The 19,657-nt window shown below is 37.4% G+C and overlaps 4 protein-coding genes across 12 annotated transcripts; 2 read left to right on the top strand and 2 right to left on the bottom strand.

The window, feature by feature from the left end:
* Positions 1 to 98: 98 nt before the first annotated feature.
* Positions 99 to 3,483, top strand: LOC111808473 (transcription factor bHLH76). Of its 5 annotated transcripts, none has more exons than XM_023694470.2 (9): positions 99 to 334; positions 564 to 1,316; positions 1,394 to 1,624; positions 1,719 to 1,784; positions 1,855 to 1,923; positions 2,039 to 2,110; positions 2,204 to 2,401; positions 2,709 to 2,796; positions 2,942 to 3,483. In XM_023694470.2, the coding sequence occupies exons 2-9, from the start codon at positions 630 to 632 to the stop codon at positions 2,977 to 2,979; spliced, it is 1,449 nt and encodes a 482-aa protein (XP_023550238.2). In that variant the 5' UTR covers positions 99 to 334; positions 564 to 629; the 3' UTR covers positions 2,980 to 3,483. The 5 variants fall into 5 exon arrangements, with proteins under 5 accessions (XP_023550238.2, XP_023550236.2, XP_023550237.2 ...); XM_023694468.2 differs by having other exon boundaries at positions 2,700 to 2,796; XM_023694469.2 differs by having other exon boundaries at positions 2,700 to 2,839.
* Positions 3,422 to 9,428, bottom strand: LOC111808472 (heat shock protein 90-5, chloroplastic-like). The gene is made up of 19 exons (XM_023694467.2): positions 9,084 to 9,428; positions 8,608 to 8,681; positions 8,271 to 8,396; positions 8,086 to 8,179; positions 7,891 to 7,974; positions 7,624 to 7,767; positions 7,188 to 7,304; positions 6,786 to 6,833; positions 6,632 to 6,706; positions 6,391 to 6,495; positions 6,173 to 6,313; positions 5,984 to 6,076; positions 5,636 to 5,713; positions 5,299 to 5,553; positions 4,997 to 5,099; positions 4,685 to 4,859; positions 4,334 to 4,439; positions 3,910 to 3,999; positions 3,422 to 3,816 (listed from the first exon to the last, which is right to left on the bottom strand). Exons 1-19 carry the CDS (start codon positions 9,351 to 9,353, stop codon positions 3,625 to 3,627), a joined length of 2,370 nt encoding a protein of 789 aa, XP_023550235.2. The 5' UTR covers positions 9,354 to 9,428; the 3' UTR covers positions 3,422 to 3,624.
* A 1,127-nt stretch (positions 9,429 to 10,555) lies between these two features.
* Positions 10,556 to 14,650, bottom strand: LOC111809464 (pentatricopeptide repeat-containing protein At3g14730-like). Of its 3 annotated transcripts, none has more exons than XM_023695929.2 (2): positions 14,520 to 14,650; positions 10,556 to 13,574 (listed from the first exon to the last, which is right to left on the bottom strand). In XM_023695929.2, exon 2 carries the CDS (start codon positions 13,468 to 13,470, stop codon positions 11,572 to 11,574), a length of 1,899 nt encoding a protein of 632 aa, XP_023551697.2. In that variant the 5' UTR covers positions 13,471 to 13,574; positions 14,520 to 14,650; the 3' UTR covers positions 10,556 to 11,571. The 3 variants fall into 3 exon arrangements, with proteins under 3 accessions (XP_023551697.2, XP_086985639.1, XP_086985640.1); XM_087129513.1 differs by having other exon boundaries at positions 14,391 to 14,587; XM_087129514.1 differs by having other exon boundaries at positions 10,556 to 13,022; positions 13,428 to 14,586.
* Positions 14,651 to 15,178: 528 nt separating this feature from the next.
* Positions 15,179 to 19,132, top strand: LOC111809344 (uncharacterized). 3 transcript variants are annotated; one of them, XM_087129555.1, is made up of 10 exons: positions 15,179 to 15,337; positions 16,033 to 16,274; positions 16,387 to 16,453; positions 17,101 to 17,129; positions 17,221 to 17,429; positions 17,833 to 17,948; positions 18,185 to 18,280; positions 18,359 to 18,434; positions 18,558 to 18,711; positions 18,796 to 19,132. In XM_087129555.1, the coding sequence occupies exons 2-10, from the start codon at positions 16,044 to 16,046 to the stop codon at positions 18,949 to 18,951; spliced, it is 1,134 nt and encodes a 377-aa protein (XP_086985681.1). In that variant the 5' UTR covers positions 15,179 to 15,337; positions 16,033 to 16,043; the 3' UTR covers positions 18,952 to 19,132. The 3 variants fall into 3 exon arrangements, with proteins under 3 accessions (XP_086985681.1, XP_023551555.2, XP_086985680.1); XM_023695787.2 differs by having other exon boundaries at positions 17,833 to 17,951; XM_087129554.1 differs by lacking the exon at positions 15,179 to 15,337 and having other exon boundaries at positions 15,996 to 16,274; positions 17,833 to 17,951.
* The last annotated feature ends 525 nt before the right edge of the window (positions 19,133 to 19,657 follow it).

The raw sequence follows: 19,657 nt of genomic DNA, 5'->3' as shown, positions 1-19,657 counted from the left end.
TTAATTATTTTTGCTTCAGAAGTGGCGGTGGTTAATCATCAAGGACACTCGTTTTCATGTAAGCCTGGGTATAAATGCACCAACCCCTTCGCTTTCATCTTTGTTTTTCCCTTTCCCTTTCCCCCTTCACTCTTCCTCTTCTTCTTCTTCATTTTCTCTCTCTTCCCATTACAAGGTTAGGCTCTGCATTTCGTCTGAGTTTCTGGGTGTGGCAGTGTTCTTGCAGAGGAGACTGCCAACAGAGAGGGAAAGTGAAGGTGGGGGCTCTAAATTCAACCTCTGATTTCGTCTAAAAGTATGTGGAAAGTGGAATAGAATCAGGAAATGGAAATGGGTATGTGTTTCTCTGCCATTTTTTACTCTGTTTCGACCTTGTTTTTCCTCTTTCTCTGACTAGGGTTTTCAACTTACTGTACCTACTCACTGTTCTTTCTGTTCTTTGTGCTGATTTTGAATTACCCTTTCATGGGTTTGAACTTGAACTGGGTCGTTCTGTTCTGAATGGATTCTTTTGGGGTCTGGGAATTGGATGATTTTGAAATCTACTTTGACTTTCTCTGCAGATGCTTGATTCTTATTGGGAAGAACATGAGGGAAAGTGAGTGAGGGCTCTTGTTTTTTGTGATAAGATGAACGGGAAGGATGAATTTGAAGATGAGAGTAGGAGGAGTGATCCTATGAGTATCACCTCCGGCTGGCAATTTGCTGCTGCTGTTAGCAATGAGGATCTAAGAGTTTCTTCTTGTCCTTCAACTTCAATGTCTAACTTATTCACTCCAGCCCTTATGAACTCGGGATTCTGCAGCAGTTTTAATGAACAAAACAGCATAGTTACTGGAGAAGGTCTGAATTCTTTGAGATCTAATGGTGTGGATTGGAACCAACAAAATCCATGGATGAAAGGAGGTTTCCCAGGAAATGTTCATGGATTTCCAGCTAATTTATCTCAACTTCCAGCTGATTCAGCGTTCATAGAACGTGCAGCAAGGTTCTCCTGCTTCAACAGCGGAGTTTTCGGGGCTTCGCTGCCTGTCGGTGCTTTCGATATTTCAAACTCCATAGGCATTCATTCTAGACAAGAAGTTATGTCCAGAAATGTAGCCTCCAAGGATGGTTCTTTGCCCATGGAGCTTGAGGCTAAAGAAAAGAGTCCATCTAAGAATGAGACAGAATGTGAAATGTCTCAAGCCAGAGGTAAAGAATCCCATGAGGCCGGGTTCAGTGGCGGTCATGGCGAGCGATGCGTGTTGGAAGGTACTATCACAGAACCATCTACGGATGAACTATGCTCAAGGAAAAGGAAAAGGGATGAACAGGTAAACTATTAGACTGCCGTTTCCATCATGTTATGTTCTTTGTGATGTTCATAGACTTGAATGCTTGATTTGGTTAGAATATAGAACTTGGACAAGTCAAAGAAGCTCCCCAACAAATTAACCAAACTGCCAAGAATGGCGCATCGAATCAGCAGAAGGGAACACAAAACCCGAGTTCTACTACGAATAAACCTGCTGAGAAGCAAGGAAAACAGGATTCTCAGCCATCGGATGCTCCTAAAGAAGAATATATTCATGTTCGAGCTCGAAGAGGACAGGCAACAAACAGCCATAGTCTTGCTGAAAGGGTTAGGATTTGCAGTTCACTTTTGTTCTTAGTTAACTAAAACCAAGTTTGGAAAGGGATTTTGTGGAAGTGATGAACTGTGTCTGTCTTAACAGGTAAGAAGAGAGAAGATAAGTGAAAGAATGAGACTCCTTCAGGACCTCGTACCCGGGTGCAGTAAGGTTTGTGAGTCTAACTCGTGAACCGTTCATTTCGTGTACTTGTCGCTAAGATACTACTGGGTTCTCTCAGGTCACTGGCAAAGCTGTAATGCTTGATGAAATCATTAACTATGTACAGTCGTTGCAACGACAAGTCGAGGTAACGAAAAAGGATAGAACACTGATAGTTCTTTACGAGCTCCCCAGCTCAACATAAGAGATTCTGTCCCATCAATTCTAATTCAATTGATATCTTCAACAATCTTGTTATGCAGTTCTTGTCAATGAAACTTGCAACAGTTAATCCCAGGCTGGATTTTAACATCGAAGAGCTCCTCACAAAAGAAGTAAGCAAACTACTGGAAATCTAATGCTGTATGAAACAGTTTGTGCTTTCTGGATTCAGAGTCATAATCAATTCTTTCTTTCCCTTTGCACAGATCATTCAATCAAAGGCTGGTCCATCCTTATTTAGTTTTCCTCCTGATATGCCTATGCCTTACCTCCCGCAACATCCGTCTCATCTAGGACTTATTCCGCCTTGTCTTCCAAACATGGCGAGCTCTCCGGACCTGCTACGAAGAACGATAAATTCCCAGCTAACTTCACTCGTTGGTGGATTCAAGGAGCCTGTTCAGGTTTTCTTCAAGAATCAGAGCTAAATTATCTTGCTTGCACTGCTATTACTTCAGACTGTCTTTAATTTACTTTCTTGCTGCATTTTTGGTCAGTGATCTGTTTGGCCTGATGTATAATAATTCACCTAGGCCCGGAATGATCTCTCTAAAAAATGCTTGCACACACCATATTTTGAGTTAGTTTTGGGTAAACATGATGGTTTTATGTGCTTAATTCAGATCAACTTGCCCAACTCGTCAATTGGACTGAATGTTTTTGTTCTTCCTGTACTCGCTCTGTGATATGACATGAATATAGCTTTTGCAGATACCAAACGGGTGGGAGAACGAACTCCACAATGCTGTTCCAATGAGCTTTGATGTCGCTGCACCCACCAGTGGCCAAGATGTAGATGGTACTATTTGTTCAAGTTTACCCATGTGACCAAGATGTTGATGGTACCTTTTGTTCAAGAATACCCATAGGCTCTTTTCCCTTCCAACAATTGATAAATCTAAATGTTAAAAGCTCCTTAAGTTGGCTACATCTTACCTTCTCAGGTTCCACTCCACAATGCAACACCAGAGCACAACTCTAAGTTTGCTTTTGAGCTCTTAGCCTTTACATTCAAAGTTGTATAGAGAATAATGCTACTGTCATTACTACCGAGTCCGATGACGAAGTTCGCTGATGAGCCTGTAAACATGGAGAAGAATGAGTAATCGAACTGAAGTCTGGGCATGAAGAGATATGTAGGCACATTTTGCATGCATTTCAATGCAAGAGTTTAGAATAATACAAGGCAAAGATTTTCTGCACAAAACAGACAACGTTGTAATGAGACAGAAATGAAATCAGAAGAATTATATATGAACTAACCTGCGCCTGATTTTTCACTTCCCCATTATTGAAGATCTTGTAAAATCTTCTAATGTATATGTTAGTTCTTCTCCTCTTTTTCTTCCTGTTCTCTATCCATTTTGGAACTGTCTTACAATTCTCAAACAAGACATCTTTGATATCAATGGACATGTTAAGGCTGATACAAAGGAAACTGTAAGAATTTCATTGCAATATTATCAAGAATTGTGATCCTTATTCATGTTTAGTCTAGCCATACATTCCCCTACATATTAATGAATCAAAACTTTGACCATTTAACTGAATGCCCGCCATACAACCTATTTCTTTCGTCTACAGGACTGTTAAAAAGCTTTAAAATCTACCCAAGGTTAACTCCATACTAATTCTGCCATGGATCATCCTCTGTCCTCACTTCCGAGGGTTCGATCACTTGCACTTCTGGTGCTTCAGTGCTGTCGGCCTCGGCAGCATCTTCGGCAATGGCATTGCCTTCTAATCGACCCCATCTTCCTCCAACAGCCATTGCTATCATCTCATATATCTTGCTTCCCAATTCGGCTGGGCTATCAGGCTGCATCCAGACAAGCAGTGAGTATAGTAAGAAATCAATCAAAATCATTTAACTCTTGAAAATATTCAATCATCTAATTGAATTTTCCCTTACAGAGAATCCACTGGATATCAATGCTGTCTCGTATAAAAGATCAACGGCTCTCCTAGCATCACTGCTATCCGGTGAATTTTTGCAAGCCGCCTATAAAGCAGGAGTACGAGTTAATATACTTCTAAAGAGTCACTCACTTATGAACTAATGTTCTATTTTCTTTACAATACAAATAAAATCCACTCAAGATATCAATTATATGAGTCCCCATCACACAACGCAAGCAATTTCCAGACGTTGACAACCTTAGCAGTATGTGTAGCAATCTTTGACAAGAAGAAATTGGCTTGATCTTAGGGGGAGAAAAAAAGATTATATCGCCAATGTTCTATCCTGACCAAATTGAAATAAATGGATATCCGCTAGCTTAGACAAACAAGTACCTATTCCCACTCAAAATGTAGGGATGGTTTAGAAGTCTTACATTTAAATCCTTGACGATCGGATGGTCCGGATTAATCTCCAAAATTCTCCTTCCCCTCATGAACTCCAAACTTGAAGTATCCCCAAGAGCCTGTGCCTTCATCAACCTGGAGGGAAAATGTTGATAAAACATTGTTACAAACGAAAACCCACAGAAATTTTGTTTCAAGTGAAAAACTAAGGCGTTTACATGGTTGGAGAAGGTTTACTTATGATCAAAATAGTTGAAAGCTAAATCTAAAAGAACTATTGATGTACTCGTTCATTACAGTTTCATCAGCAACAGAAAAGATGCAATCCATCCGTTCACATCTAGATTAGCTATGTTGAGCATTTAATGTCCAAAACTAACCTTTCCATATTTGCAGACCATCCAAACTTGCCAGAAACTAGGACACATGGAGAAGAGCTTAATCGCTTTGAGACTTGGACTTTTGCAACCTTGTCACCTAGTTGTTGCTTAATCCAGTCACAGAGAAGGTTGTAATCTTGCTTAGTTTCTCGTTCTTCAACTTCATCCTCATCGCCTGGAACAAGAACACAATTATTAGTTACATGCAGAACTAACCTCCTGTTTTTCACAAAAATAAAATAAAATAAAATTCTCTGCAGGTAAAGCTAATTTCAAAACCAAAGAATAGGGAGGAAGGAACAAAGAACAAACCCAGCTCTAAATCTTCCTTGCTAATATCAACAAATTTCTTCTCCTTGTATGTCTGTATGTTCTGGATAGCAACTTCATCCACAGGTTCAATCAAGTAAAGAACCTAATCGAATAAAATAAACCCACATTAGATGTAGAATGTCTGGTCAAAGACAAACAACTTTCATTATCGCTGTAATCCATTAAACCAAGAAGAAAGATGGGAAGTGGGTAAGAGAACACCCCAAGTCAGCCCAGCAGTTGTACAAGAGTACCTTCCAACCAGCATTCGTTAAAACGGTATAATGGTATGAATATTTTACCTCAATGTCTTTTTGAACCAACTTCTCCAAGAATGGAGCACTCTTGGCACTCTTTAAGCTGTCAGTCGCCAAGTAGTAAATTGCCTTCTGATTATCCCCCATGTTCTCTACATAATCATCCAAGCTCTTCAGGACCTCCTCGCTTTTGGAGGTGTAAAAACGCAATAATGGTGTTATGCGCTTGTGATTTCCAGTATCCTCAATACAACCCAATTTTAAGAACCTGCCAAAATTCTCCCAGAATTTTTTGTAATCCTGAAATTGAGATTTTCTTTTAGAAGTTTACACAGTACTAAAAAATGAAATATAAATCACATTTGGCTTTATAGCCACAAACCTCTTTATTTTCACTTTCAGAGATGTCTTGAATCATGTCAAATGTTTTTCTAACAAGTCTCTTCCTCATAATTCTCACCTGGAAAATATTTGATAGGAGCAGAATCATCAAGGCAACGGAAATAAGATGTTATGTTTATACCGATGGAACCAGTAATAACATTGAAATGCAAAACAAAAATGTTGAAACATATTAATCTTGGGGTTTCAGGCTTGTAGGAATGAATAGAAAACCAGAGAGCATGTATGAGAATATATCATTGTGCATGTTTACTGCATTGGAAACAGCTGAAACCAAAAGTAATATAGCCCTTCATAAGAAACTAACATTTATGTTCCAAAAACTTACAATTCGGCTTTCTTGAAGAATTTCTCGAGAAACGTTCAAGGGGAGGTCATCAGAATCTACCACACCTTTCACAAAGCTCAAATATCGTGGAAACTGAAAAGGACATGTAAGATTTAGTTCCCCATTCATAGAAACTCAAGTAAAAATATAACTACGCTGCATGAGAGTCTATAAAATATTTATACTCACCAGCTCACCGTCAAAATCATCAGAGATGAATACACGCTTGACATACAAACGGATATTCTTTGTTTTAGAGCTTACAACATCCTCATTATTCAGAGGTCCCATTCCAGGAATATATAGAACACTCCTGAACTCCACTTCGCCCTGCAGATTTAGAAATGAAATCAGTACCCCTTAATGAAAGAAAAATTGGATTAATTAAACCAAAGGACTCACTATACCTCAGTGGTGAAGTGAGTATATGCAAGTGGGTCTAGAAACTCATTAAATGTCTTCTTATAGAATTCATTGTACTCGTCCTTGTCAACTTCTTTTGAATTCCGCATCTGCACAAGCAAATTAACAGAATAAGGGAGTAAGAAGATACACAATTGCTGCAAAATATTTAACCGAGTATAGAAACAAAATCATTTCTTTACAAGTTCAGTGTGGACATATGATGCAGATGTCACTTTAACTCACCCATATTGGCTTTGTTTCATTAGCCAATTCCCAGTCCCAATACTTCTGAGTTGTTGTCTTCTTTTTCTTCTCACCCTGAAAAAGAAAACCCTTTAAATACTTCGATATTGGAGAATGATGCAAATTTCCAAACTAAGATTTACAAGTGGGTTACATCTGGTTTTGGTTCTTCTCCTTCTTTCGGTTCTTCTTCTTCTTCCACCTGCCCAAGAACTCTATTCAATATCAATAGTAATAAACATCATGATAATTAAAAAACGATACACAAGCCGATTCCTCCTAAATCATAACCACATCAAGAAAGTGATAAACAAGAATAGAGCTCAAAGAATACCTCGAGATAAATAAATATCAGACATTACAAAATCATTTTGGATAAAACTTTTAAGTAGAAATCTGAAAGGTTAACTCATTTCATAAAGAAACACACAACCAATTTTCCTTGCATATCAATAATCAGAGTACAATATACCCAAACCCATTAAGAAGAGAAAGAACTAGAGCCATTTACATAGCTTGTTTATACAAACCACGTGTAAATGCATAGAATTCATACCTCAACGGTTCTTGATTTCTCTTGCCATGTGTAGATGGGGAAGGAAACAAACTGTGAGTAATTCTTGACCAAACCTTGAATTCTAGACGGATCAGAGAATTCATACTTGTCGTCTTCCTGCAATTTGCGAACAAGATAATAAAATGTGGATATGGTTATTTAATGGCATGACGTTCCAAAAAAATAATGCAAATCATGGAGCCAAATCTACTATCTACAATACAATAAAAATAAATATTAAAAAACAAACAACACCACCACCACCAAATATTACTTTCTTCTCCTTAACTCTGTAAATATAGCAATCAGCACAATTCATCTAAACTGAGTTGTTCTACCCATCACCATTAAAAAAACCCGAGTTTCTTAGCAGTCCCTAAAAGGCATGAGAAGAGTTCCCAGATGTTGTGTGATAGAAGAGATGAAGATTCCATACCCTTAAGTAGAGGGTAATCTGTGTTCCCCGCTGTAGGAGCTTTTCAGGATCAGTTTCTTCCCTAATAACATATGAACTACTATCCGCTACTGCTTCCCAAACATATTGTTTATCTGATTTTGGGCTCTTAGTGGATACAACAACCTGATTACATATGATCGCCGAAATGCAGAAGTGAGTCAAAATGTTGAATCTTAGCAGAAAAGAACTTTGATCAAGCTTCAATTAGGAGAACAGTTATTATGTCAAGGCAAAATGTAACTCTACCTTTTCAGCAACCAGAAAGGCTGAATAGAACCCAACACCAAATTGGCCGATCAAGCTGTTATCTGCTCCAGCGTCCTTATTTTCCTTACATGTCCAAACATTTAAATTCACATGTACTCAGTATAAAAAGCCTGAATGAAGTTAAGATGAGTAGAATATCATACTGAAACGAGTATAAATGGAGGGAGGAAAAACCTTAAGAGCTTTCAAGAATCTTGAAGTGCCACTCTGAGCAATAGTTCCAAGACAGTCAATGAGCTCTTCTTTAGTCATTCCAATGCCAGTATCTCTAAAAACACAAAAATTCCAATTGTAATATAACTAAGTTCACTCAGAAATGGAAAGTAAAACTGTAGTAGAACTAAGAAAATATTCCATACGTTATGGTGATAGTACCACTGTCTGCATCAGGTTTGATACGTATTTCGAGGTCACCAGCATCTCCAAGCAGAGTAGGCTCGGTCACGCTCAAGAATCTTAGCTTGTCTAAAGCGTCACTCGCATTACTAGAGAACAATTAAAAGAATGTTTCAATGCATGAACATTTTCTTGCTTCCTTAAAGATAATACTACATAAAATCTAATCTAAAAATTTCAACGAAATTATTAAGAATTATAATAACAAGATAAAATTTCCGGGAAGGAAACAAGATAAAACCGGACAGTCAAAAAGATATCAATGGAATTACAGAATCAGTACAAAATGAACAACATTACCTCACTAGCTCTCGAAGAAACACTTCCTTGTGGCTATAAAGGCTGTGAACAATCAAATCCAGGAGGCGACTAACCTGCACTCATTATATATGTTCCAGCCATCAGTTGGCAACAACCCCATGATTAAACATGCCATGGACATGACTAAGACACCACAAAAACCAGAGACATGTTTGGGAATTGATGTTTCAAGAAATACCAAATCGAGGAACTCAAAAACCATAACAAGATTTCGTATTCTGTAAATTTTTTGGTTGTCACCCTCATCCACCTAATGACTTTACAGAAAACGAAATCAAGGAGAAATCCTAATCCTTTAACAACTTCGTAAAAAATCTCATTTCATCTACAGAAAACTTTCTCCATCCAAAAGAATCTTAATTATCAAATAGGATGAACATTTCCCTTCCCATGGCTCTCTCTGGATTCAAAATAAATCGACATCATCAACAAACACGGAAAATTCAAAGACCCACCTCGGCTTGGTACTCAAACTTCTCACCAAGAGTCTCAGTAGCTTCTTTCTCAGCGACGGCCGCTTCGCACCTGACCGAAATCGGGTTTCTCTTCTTCTCAATCTTCCACTTCAACCCATCACAAGAAAAGCCATTTCTGAGCCCATTTTGGTGCAGGAAAGCACTGGTGAAGCTCAAGCGCGTACGACTGCTTGGCAGAGGGTGAGAAAAAGAGGAAGGGAGTGAAGAGAGAGCAAGAGTGGATAATGTTCTAGTGAAGATTGGAGCCATGAAGCGCTGTGAAAAGATAAGAGTGTTGCAGAGAAGGAGCAAAAGAAGAGTTCCAGTGGGAGAAACTGGTGTAATTAAACCCTTGAGAGCCAGGGTTTAAGGAGGAGGCGTAGAACCTTCTAGAAACATTTCGGGAATTAAAATAAAATAAAATAAATTAAATTATTATTACAAATATGGAAAATTAATTTCTTTTTGTTGGATGTAACGACGTCTTCTCAACTAGTTGGAAGTTTAATATGAAAAAGGAAATGGTCAATTTCTTAAATTTTAAATTTGATAAAAAAAGAACTTTCAAATTACAAATTTAATTTTTAAAATTTTAAATTTCTTAAAATTTATAAATTTATTTAAAGTTTAATAGAAATTAAATTAAATTTTATATATAATAGATAAATTAATTTTAAAAATTTATAAATTTTCAACGACTAAGTAGACCGTTTATAGATTAAATGAGAAGTTCATCTCTTCTAAATTCATGGACCAAATAGATTCAAATCTCTTGTACTAAGCTTGTAATTTAACCTTCTTTTATCTAGGTTAATTTTGAACCATATCTAATCTATAATTAGGTTAATTTTATTGATTTCATCTACATTTTCAAAAAAAAAAAAAAAAAAAAAAAACTGTTACATATGGAACGAAAAAAGTGTGAATCCTAGATTCTCTTCCTCTCGAGAAATTTCTCCCTATTAATTCAGTCAAGATTCGAGACCAAGTTTACCGTTCTTCAAGTGATTGAGTTTAGGAGAAGAAAATGGAAGAAAAGATTCAAGACCGTAAAATAGTAAAACTCGAGTGGAAATAGTGAATCAAGATCTAGATGGATCCCTATCTTTATCTCTATCCACGGAGATACGGATACATATGGATAGCAATCGATTTGACTTCTTGCCTCAGGCACCAAGCATGCATGAATCATTTCACGAAGTATGTGTCCAGATAGCTCAAAGTCTCGATCGTTAGCTCTTGGTCTTTTGGTGAGAAATTCTAGAGATTATTACAAAAATAACCTACAAATATTTTATTGATGTTATGCAATATTAAAAAAATATACATGAGATTCTGTGAAAAGAGACCAGAAAAAAGCTCCTTCAAGATCATTGAGACAATAATTGGTAAGTGGGGAACAAAATTTAAACCAAAAAAAGAATAATTGTAGGAATCGAATCCATGTTCGTCAAAACTTGTGGAGGCGTAGCTGAAGAAGTGGTTGTTCTTTCAATCTTGATCAACCAAAATAACTGTTCTAATAAGCTGCTGCAGCCATTCTTCAAAGGATGGCCGGCCAAAAGAAGGATCCCAATTGATTTGACCAGAGAAACTCGCTAGAGAAATTGCATGTAACAGAGAGGAGCTCTTGGACATCGTTGCAGTTTATGCATAAAACACATCATCCAGGTGATGAAGAGACGTTCGACATCATTTTTGGATCGACTCGTCCTTGTTGTACCTCTATGGTTAAGGACGATTTGGAGTGACTTTTCAAATCTTAAGTTAGAAAGTCGTTCCAAACTATCTCCATACGAAAATCTTATATCTTCTTTGGGTATTTTGTCCTTGCAAATACCTTTGTGGAGGGGGATGTAACAACTCTACTGAGACTTGTATGCTTGCAATGGAGAGAACAAACCTTAAAAGTTTTTAAACGTGTCTGCTAGGGAGAAGTTTCTACACTCTTATAAAGAATGTTTCGTTCTCCTCCCCAATCGAGGTAGAATCTCACAATTCACTCCCCTTTAAGGCCCAGCGTCCTTGTTGGCATTTGTTCCCTTCTCCAATCAATGTGGGATCCCCAATCCACCCCTTCGGAGCCCAACATTCTTGCTAGCACACCGCCTCGTATCCACCCCCTTCGAGGTTTAGCCTCCTCACTGGCACATCGTCCGGTGTCTGGCTCTGATACCATTTGTGACAACCTTTATTAAGGGGTGGAGGATAACAAAACATTCTTTATAAATAAAGGTGTGAAGACCTCTCCCTAACATACGCATTTTAAAAATTGAGGGGGAGCCCGAAAGGAAAAGCCCAATGTTCGGGCCATTAGACAATCATTCTTCATTGCTGCGAGAGTGACCTCTGTAAGCAAGTGTGGTAGATAAGGGATGATTCTTCAATTTCCTCCTCATTTAACCGCAAATTCATCAATGTGTTTTTTCAATCTTCATTCCTATCTGTAAAAAGAAAAGGTCAATTCAATTGCAAATGCTACCATATCTCAAGACGACTGCATAACTTCATCATGAAGGTATCCAATGCCACAAAGGCAATGAATCAGTGCATTTAATTCAGGATGTGTCCTGTCTCCCATGCTAAAAACATACAGCCCGTCCTTGAGTTCAATCCAGCTACAACCCGGTGTCTTCTTAACGTTTTGTTCCTTCATCGTTCGTCTAACCTGCAATGCTTCTTCATATCGACCTACGACTCCGTACATACTAGACATCAATACATAACTACCACTACCACAATGCTTAGGTTCAAGTCGCATTATCTTTTCTCCGACAACTTTTCCCAAATCTGCATTCCCATGAAGTCGACACGCTCCCAACAATGCCATCCACAAAACAAGGTTGTCTTGAAGAGGTATTCTTTCAGCCAGTTCATAAGCTTCCCCCAGATGTCCAGCTCGACCGAGCATGTCAATTATACATGTATAATGCTCGATAGTTGGAACCACACCAAATTCAAGTTCCATTCGAGCTAAGAACGAGCGCCCCTGACGTAGAAAGCCTGCATGACTACATGCAGATAAAACTCCAACAAATGTGATAGCATCTGGCTTAATTTGAGCCTCACACATATGATGAAACATATCCAATGCTTCTTGACCATATCCATGCATTGCATAACCCATAATCATGATGTTCCACGACGCCACATCCTTATTGCTCGTTCGATCAAAGACTCTGTGGGCATTTTTCAAGCATCCGCACTTTGCATACATGTCCATAACAGCATTGTTTAATAATACATCATCACCGTCTTCATTTTTTCCCAATCCATTAACAGTCATATATCCATGAATTTCTCTTCCATGCATAAGAGCAGCAAAGTGAGAACAAGCTGGAAGTACAGCAGTGATAGTAATCACATCAGGTAGAACCCTAGAAGCTAACATCTTGTCAAAAAATCTCAAGGTACCATCATGATCAACACATTGTTCATGAGCAGATATAATTGAATTCCATGAAAACAAATCCTTCTCACTTATCATCTCAAAAATCACTAACGCGTCTTCGATATGCTTGCATTTCCCATACATATCAATTAGCGCATTTGAAACCGCAACACATGAACTATAACCCATTTTTGTTACAATTCCATGAATTGCTCTCCCATTGTTAATGTCTCCCATCAAAGAAAAAATAGATAAAATGCCAGTAATTGTAAATCTACAAGGTGAAATCCCTTCTTCCCCCATTTTCTTAAAAACCACTACTGCTTTGTTCAGGTGACCAATTTGGGCGTAGCCATTGATCATGGAATTCCAAAGCACAACATCTCTCACGGGTAACTCTTCAAATACTTTCTTGGCGTCCTCCATTAAGTCGAACTTCAAGTAAGTATTGACAAGAGCACTACTAACGAACATATCCAACTCTAGCCCCATTTTGAATAAACAACCATGAATCTTCCTAACCTCCATGAACTCACAACAAGCTCTAACTACACATGGAAAAGTGAACTTATCAGGCATTACACCCACTGACCTCATTCTCTTATAAAATTGAAACCCATGTGCTGGAAGCCTATTTGCAACAAATCCAGCAATTATTGCATTGTATGCAAACACATTACGTTCATGATATGGATCATGGAAAACTAAAACAGCCTGTTCCATTTGATTGCATTTAGAGTACATGTTGATCAAGCTAGTAATGGATGAAGGCAAATGCATAAATCCAGAAGTAATCATTACGGAATGTAGCTGCTTTCCTTCGGGGAGATTCTTGTGGTTCGCATAGGATTGGAGAAAAAAATTGCAGGTGGCTACATCATAGTGCATTTGAAAAACTAGAAGTCTGGAGGGTAAACTGAGAAATGGAGAAGAGAATAAATGGTGCTTCTTACCGATGATTTTCGAGAGGACGGTCTTTTTGCTCATTTGATTCATATAAGCCAGTGTGAGAATAATCACAGAACTTGTTATGCACAAAGGTGACTATCATCGATATCACAAAAAATCCACCGTATACGTCTTAATTTTGGCATTATCACCTACAATGAACAAAGATTTAGATATGAAAATGCACACACAGATATATACACATGAATACGTGTTAGAAAAGAAAGAATTTCAATGGCATCATACAAGAATTAACTGGAACAAAATTTCTTAAAAACTAAGAACACTTTTCAGTATAGAGAAAACTTCATTATTTGAAATCTCAAAGCAATTACAAAAACAGTTCACCACATCAAAAATCAATAAATAGGGGAAATATTCAAATAAACGAAAAAGATAGAGCAAATCAACTCAGAAAAATGTTGGGAAAAACCAGCAAGCCATCCTTTAATAATAATGAAGAAGGCTTACAAAAAAGGGATGACAAGACATCAGGATGGGTGACAAAAGGTTTCCAATTGGTATAAATTAAAAGGCTAAAGTACATAGAACGGCTCTAATGTATGGTTAGTTTCAATCTACCCTTAAAACGTTCTAAAATTTTCACTTCATTTTAATAGGGGGATCGCACCAAATTCACGTCAATGATATAAATAAACATACAGATTTTGATTTTTTTTTTCCCATTTCTGTTCACAGGGACAAATTAAAATAACAGAGATCCCCAATCATAAGTGCAAATCAAAACGAAAACCTAAGTTTTATTAGGGTTCTACAAATAAGGGTTTGTGTAAGTTCCATCTCCAAAGAACCCAAATTAATCGAACACGAACCATAAGCTAAAAAAACAACAGGAAAACTCAGTTATCATCGCCTCTGCACTTATATAACAGTATGAAACGAAGAAGAAACAACATTATTCCATGAAATTAAAAGAAAAAAAAAATATCAAAGATGAAGAAGACAACGAGGAGTGAGCAGAGCTGAGAGAAATCTCAATGCAACAACAGAAATCGCAGAACTGAAACGAAATGGTGTTAAAAATCAAACTTAAACTGAGATGGGGAAGTGGAAGAAGTTAGAAAGAGAAGCCTCACTTGCCGCCACTAGTGGCCTGATCGAAAACGACCTGCGCGTACTTGATGAGTAGCGGCTCGGACCATTCTTGAATTCCAATTGATATTAGAACCAAACGAGAGAGAGAGGGGAAAGCTTCCCTTTCGGGCTTCACCTCAAGAATTTAAAACGTACGTCTGCTCGTGAAAAGTTTCCACACCCTTATAAATGGTGATTTGTTCTCCCCCCAACCAATGTGGGACATCACAATCCACCCCCTTCGGGGAACAGCGAGAAGGCTGACACATCGTCTGGTGTCTGGTTTTGATACCATTTGTAACGACCCAGATCAAAAGGGGTGCAACACGAGGACTTCCCAAGTGGTCACCAACTTAGTACTACGCTCGCCCAAGCACACTTAACTGCGGAGTTCTGATGAGATCCGGTGCATTAGTGCTAGCGGTGAATCTGGGTCGTTACACTTCTGAACTAGGTTTAAAAAGCTCGATTAATTGGTTTGTTTTTTTTATAGTAATAAAGTAATTTTTAAATTATTATTAATATTAAAACCATGGTTGAAATAATTAGGTAAAGTATATTAGATGTTTAACATTTTTTGAATGTTTGTTATTTAAATAAATATATATATAAAAAAATATTTTTATTAAAATATTTTAAGAAAAAAATGGTTTAAACATGGACGTTGGTAGATTGGTCGTTTCTTTCTTCTTCCCTCTTTTTGCGGCCGAGTTCTATCGTTCTTCTCGTTTCTTATTCGGAAACTGAAAAGGAAGACAGTCTGCGAGAGGTTGACTCGAAGGTGGTTGCCTTTTTGAAGTCCTGACCGATCAATCTCGAGGTATTTTAATTTCTTCATTCAAGTTTATTCACGACGGGTTGATTTAAAATCTGATTTTCATTAGGTTATTGTTGTATTAAAGCTTCAAATTTATTAATTCAGGACGGAAGTGAGTGGAATTTTGAACTGATTGTAAAATCATTTTGTCGTATTGAAAAAACAAGCCTGATTTTGATGATTCAAAGTCGGTTTTAAAATGATTGAAGATGTATTTCTTAATGATTTTGCACATTCAGACAAATGTGATTCTAAGAAGGATGTTGGTGGCTAAGGGATTGGTCAGAATTCTTGTTCTATTCATCGACAAGGCTCTCTCTTTCTAATTTACTGAAAAGTAGAGCCTAACCTGATGGGGTTTGTTGGTATGTTTCTGTCTTGTGTGCTCTCCGTAAATGGAAGTTGGGCGAATCATATTATCCTTTAATTCCAAAACATTTTCTTGCATTCCTTTTTGTAGTGTGCTTTTATTGATATGTCTGGGGGGATTCTCTATGTGAGATTCATAGTTTGATGTGGCTCTACACCTTTGAATGATCAAGATTCTATGTATTCAAATGTGCACAAAGAATACTTATGTATATGGTGTTTACGTATTCAAATGATAATGTTTGCCTTTGCCTGTTGGTAAGTGATCAAGATTCTATGTACAAAGGTATAGATTTTAACTTTTTCCATGTCTGATGGCTCATACTTAGGATTTTGGAGGATGGCTTCCATGAGAACAGAGTTGAAAAAAGCTTGGCAGTTTTTAAGATCAACAGAGTTTTGGAGGATGGCAGTGCTGTGGAATCTCTCTATCCTCTATTCTTACTTGGTGCTATTTTTTCAAATATTTCTCTCTTTGTCTATTAAGCACAGATCTGGAACCTCCTACTCCTATGAAAGGGCTTCTTCTTGCACCTCAGAAGACGTCGTGCCCCTTTGCGTTATCACCGGTGTAAAGTTGCCTGTGACTTTTATGCTCGATTGAAGTTAAATTTGAATCTCTCTTTCTTTCTCTGCACGTACAGCTTTTAATTCATTTAGTATCTTTGTTTTGAAAGTTGTAGGCTACCTCTGGATTGGGTGCAGCTGCTGCTCTTGCTCTTTCTAAACGTGGTTTCTACGTCGTTCTTGGTTGGTTTCTCGTACCATTTCATTCGTTTTCTCAACTTCTATTGCAGTCTTGATTTTGATTTACCATTTGAATCTAGCTGTTAGAAATTAATGCTCATTGCAAATATTATTGGACTCTGTCTTCATTTCCAAAACATTATGTGGATTATAATGCTCCCAATTCTCATTGTTTACCTTCAAACTATTACTGCCTCTTACTTACAAAACTGTTTGAGGATTACTGGGAGTGAGTCTCACATTGATTAATTTAATGGAAGATCATGGATTTATAAGTGAGGAATACTAACTCCATTGGTACGAGGCCTTTTGGGGAAGCCCAAAGCAAAGGCATGAGAGCTTATGCTCAAAGTGGACAATATCATACCATTGTGGAGAGTCGTAATTCCTAACAAAAATGACTTCTGATAGAGTGCCGATAATATTGTCATTTATCTGTGCATGAATTTATTCAACGTATTTACCAGTAATAAGACTCTGTTTTTAATTTTTAAGCTCTTATTCTAATGATGGAAAATCAACTTAACTAAACCCTTCTTGATGCTATTTCTTTGCATTAAATGTTATGCAAGCCAATCAAATCTTTCTCTACAAAATAACAGAGTTAAAAACTGATGCTTGTGTTTTTAAATTTTATTTTCTACTTGCAGCTGGACGGTCAAGGCATTTGTTATTAAAGGTTTGCCTCATGAACTGTTTTTTAGTTTGTTTTATCCCTACCTCATTTCATGTGTTATTCCTCGTTTTGGTGACTGCTTACATTGTCGCAGACAATGTCAGAGATAAAAAGGCAGAATGAAAAAGCCCTTCTTAAAGCTTTTCAAGTCGATCTTTTATCTGTTCAGTCAATCTTGGACTTCAAGAATTCCCTTCAGCTTTGGCTCCAAGGCTCTAAGATGCATCCTTCATTGCAACTTTTGATTAATAACGCCGGGATACTGGCAACGTCATCTAGATCCACTTCTGAAGGCTATGACCAGTTACATCTCTATTCCCTGTCTTTGCTCAAGTGTTTTAGTCTTGCAATAATGCAGTGATTCGAACGGTACTGTGCCTCTGAACCTATATATAATTTTCGACTTCGGATTAGTTTAAATGTAGCTATGGAAAACTGCTGTTGAAACTTAATACTCTCATGTGCCTCTTTGAACTCTTGTTCATTGTGAGATAATGAGCTATTTCTGTGATCCATTTGGTCCAGCTTTTCCGTTACCTTAAGCTTAAAATTGCTTCTTTATATGCTGAAATTGGGTTCTTCTCACTGAAGTTTTTGGCTTTGCTTTGCCATTGGGATTTTCTAATTTATTTTTCTACTTCATTTTATATCTTATTTTCAAGATATTTTCAACCCGGCCTACCTTTTTAACTTCTTATATTATCAGGATGATGGCTACAAATTATGTTGGCCCGTTCTTTTTGACTCGAATGTTATTGCCACTCCTGAAGAACAGCCCTTTTCCATCTAGGATAGTCAATGTCTCATCCTTTACACATAGATGTGGTAAGAATTTTCTGTATTAGAATGATAGCTCTCCGCGCTTTAATTTTTTTACTGGGTAATCTCTTCAAGTGCTTGATATGTTCATGAATAATAGGTCTTTCATCAACGCAATGAGATTTTTTTCCATTGTGATACTGTCAACCTCAGTGCTGGCTTTATACATTTTTTCACTTTGTTCCATATGTGTCTTGTGAAAGCAACAACAGTAATAATGGCTTCATTGTGTTCTACAGTTTTTGATGTTCAGGTTGACGAGGATACCGTGTGTGGAAAGCGCTTCGTGGGATTGGATCAATATCCATGTGCTAGTATCTATGAGTATTCTAAATGTGAGCAATCAATGTTTTGTGAAACTATTTATGATACTATTCTCGATTCTGACAAGCGCTATCCATTTTCTGTTACAGTATGCTTACTGCTGTTCTCCTATGAGCTTCAACGAAATCTTTCCTTAGAGAACGGATCTAATAAAGTAACAGTCGTGTAAGGGAACTTTGTCGTCGTTGCCTTTGGTTATCCTTGTTTCGTACTAACTAGCCTTCAAGGCTTCTGATATGGATCTGCTGATTTTTGTTTGTTAAATATGATCTCTTTCATATTCTGAAGTGTTGCGGATCCTGGAGTAGTCAAAACAAACATCATGAGAGAAGTTCCTACATATCTTTCTAGGGTAGCATTTACAATATTGAGGCTTTTGAGACTTCTACAGCTACCTGAAGATGGGGTCAACTCCATTTTGGATGCAGCCTTTGCATTACCTGTGAGAATTTTTTGCGCTTGTCTGTGTGTGTTTCATAGTTCTATTAAGATCTTCAATTGGGTAGACTGAACTTTCTTATGTCAGGAAACATCTGGTGTTTACTTTTTCGGCGGAAACGGTAGGACGGTCAAGTCCTCTGCTCGGTCGTACGACACGAAACTTGCCAAGGAGCTTTGGGCGACGTCGTCTAATCTGTTCTTGAAATCCCAGATTGCTATTGAGGGAGGAACTAGTTCTTGAATTTGACCATTGGAGTATGTCAGTTCAAATAGCTTCATGTTTAGCTCATTGTCAAAATTTATGAACTTGTAATGCAACCCACTCGAGACCATTTTTTTTTAGGTGTCCTATCTATCAAATTAATAATTATGCTTATATTAATGTAATCCATAATTAATTAATGCTTAATTTTGTTTGTTTATATACGTATATTATTGTTGTAAGTCGTCATCAGTTGGAAATTTCAAGATTGATAGTCAGAATTCTATCTTCTCAAACTTTTATCACATTTTTTACGAGTACCAATATCATGATCTCCCTCTCCAACAATTGTGGCGTGTGTTGATAGACTTCAAATGACCATTAGACAAGCCTCCATATGACGACTCTTGTATCCTACTCCAATGTCCATGATCGCGACAACCTACTTATGGCAGTGATAACAGTGCTAGACCCTTTTCTAGCAGAGGAAGAAAATAACTATTGGACAGTTAATTATACTCAACGAGTTCGATATGAATTAATACCCGTGGAAAATAATCGTTGGACATGTTGCTTGTTGTTCAACTTCAAAACATGCATAATTGTTCGAGTATTCTGGCATCTAACATATCAAGTAATCAATATGTCAGAGGTTTAAATTTCGTATCCCATATTTGTTGTTCTAAAGAAAAAGAACAACTTTCATGTTCCATTTCTATTTTAAATTCTAACCATTTTCTGACTG

Source organism: Cucurbita pepo, chromosome 13, assembly GCF_057944985.1.
Source record: "Cucurbita pepo subsp. pepo isolate OVF chromosome 13, ASM5794498v1, whole genome shotgun sequence".
Classification (NCBI taxonomy): domain Eukaryota; kingdom Viridiplantae; phylum Streptophyta; class Magnoliopsida; order Cucurbitales; family Cucurbitaceae; genus Cucurbita; species Cucurbita pepo.
Note: the sequence above shows the minus strand (reverse complement) of the source record. Positions and strands in the feature narration are given on the sequence as shown.

Coding starts and splice junctions, on each gene's coding strand:
- LOC111809464 (XM_023695929.2), bottom strand. CDS start 13,470: ATGAATCAAATGAGCAAAAAGACCGTCCTCTCGAAAATCATCGGTAAG.
- LOC111808473 (XM_023694468.2), top strand. CDS start 630: ATGAACGGGAAGGATGAATTTGAAGATGAGAGTAGGAGGAGTGATCCT. Junction 1,785..1,854: donor TCGTACCCGGGTGCAGTAAG/GTTTGTGAGTCT, acceptor GGGTTCTCTCAG/GTCACTGGCAAAGCTGTAAT. Junction 2,111..2,203: donor AAGAGCTCCTCACAAAAGAA/GTAAGCAAACTA, acceptor CCCTTTGCACAG/ATCATTCAATCAAAGGCTGG.
- LOC111809344 (XM_087129554.1), top strand. CDS start 16,011: ATGTCTGATGGCTCATACTTAGGATTTTGGAGGATGGCTTCCATGAGA. Junction 17,130..17,220: donor CAAGGCATTTGTTATTAAAG/GTTTGCCTCATG, acceptor ACATTGTCGCAG/ACAATGTCAGAGATAAAAAG. Junction 18,712..18,795: donor ATGCAGCCTTTGCATTACCT/GTGAGAATTTTT, acceptor TTCTTATGTCAG/GAAACATCTGGTGTTTACTT.
- LOC111808472 (XM_023694467.2), bottom strand. CDS start 9,353: ATGGCTCCAATCTTCACTAGAACATTATCCACTCTTGCTCTCTCTTCA. Junction 4,440..4,684: donor TGGTCTGCAAATATGGAAAG/GTTAGTTTTGGA, acceptor TTTTCCCTCCAG/GTTGATGAAGGCACAGGCTC. Junction 3,817..3,909: donor TGATATCCAGTGGATTCTCT/GTAAGGGAAAAT, acceptor GTCTGGATGCAG/CCTGATAGCCCAGCCGAATT.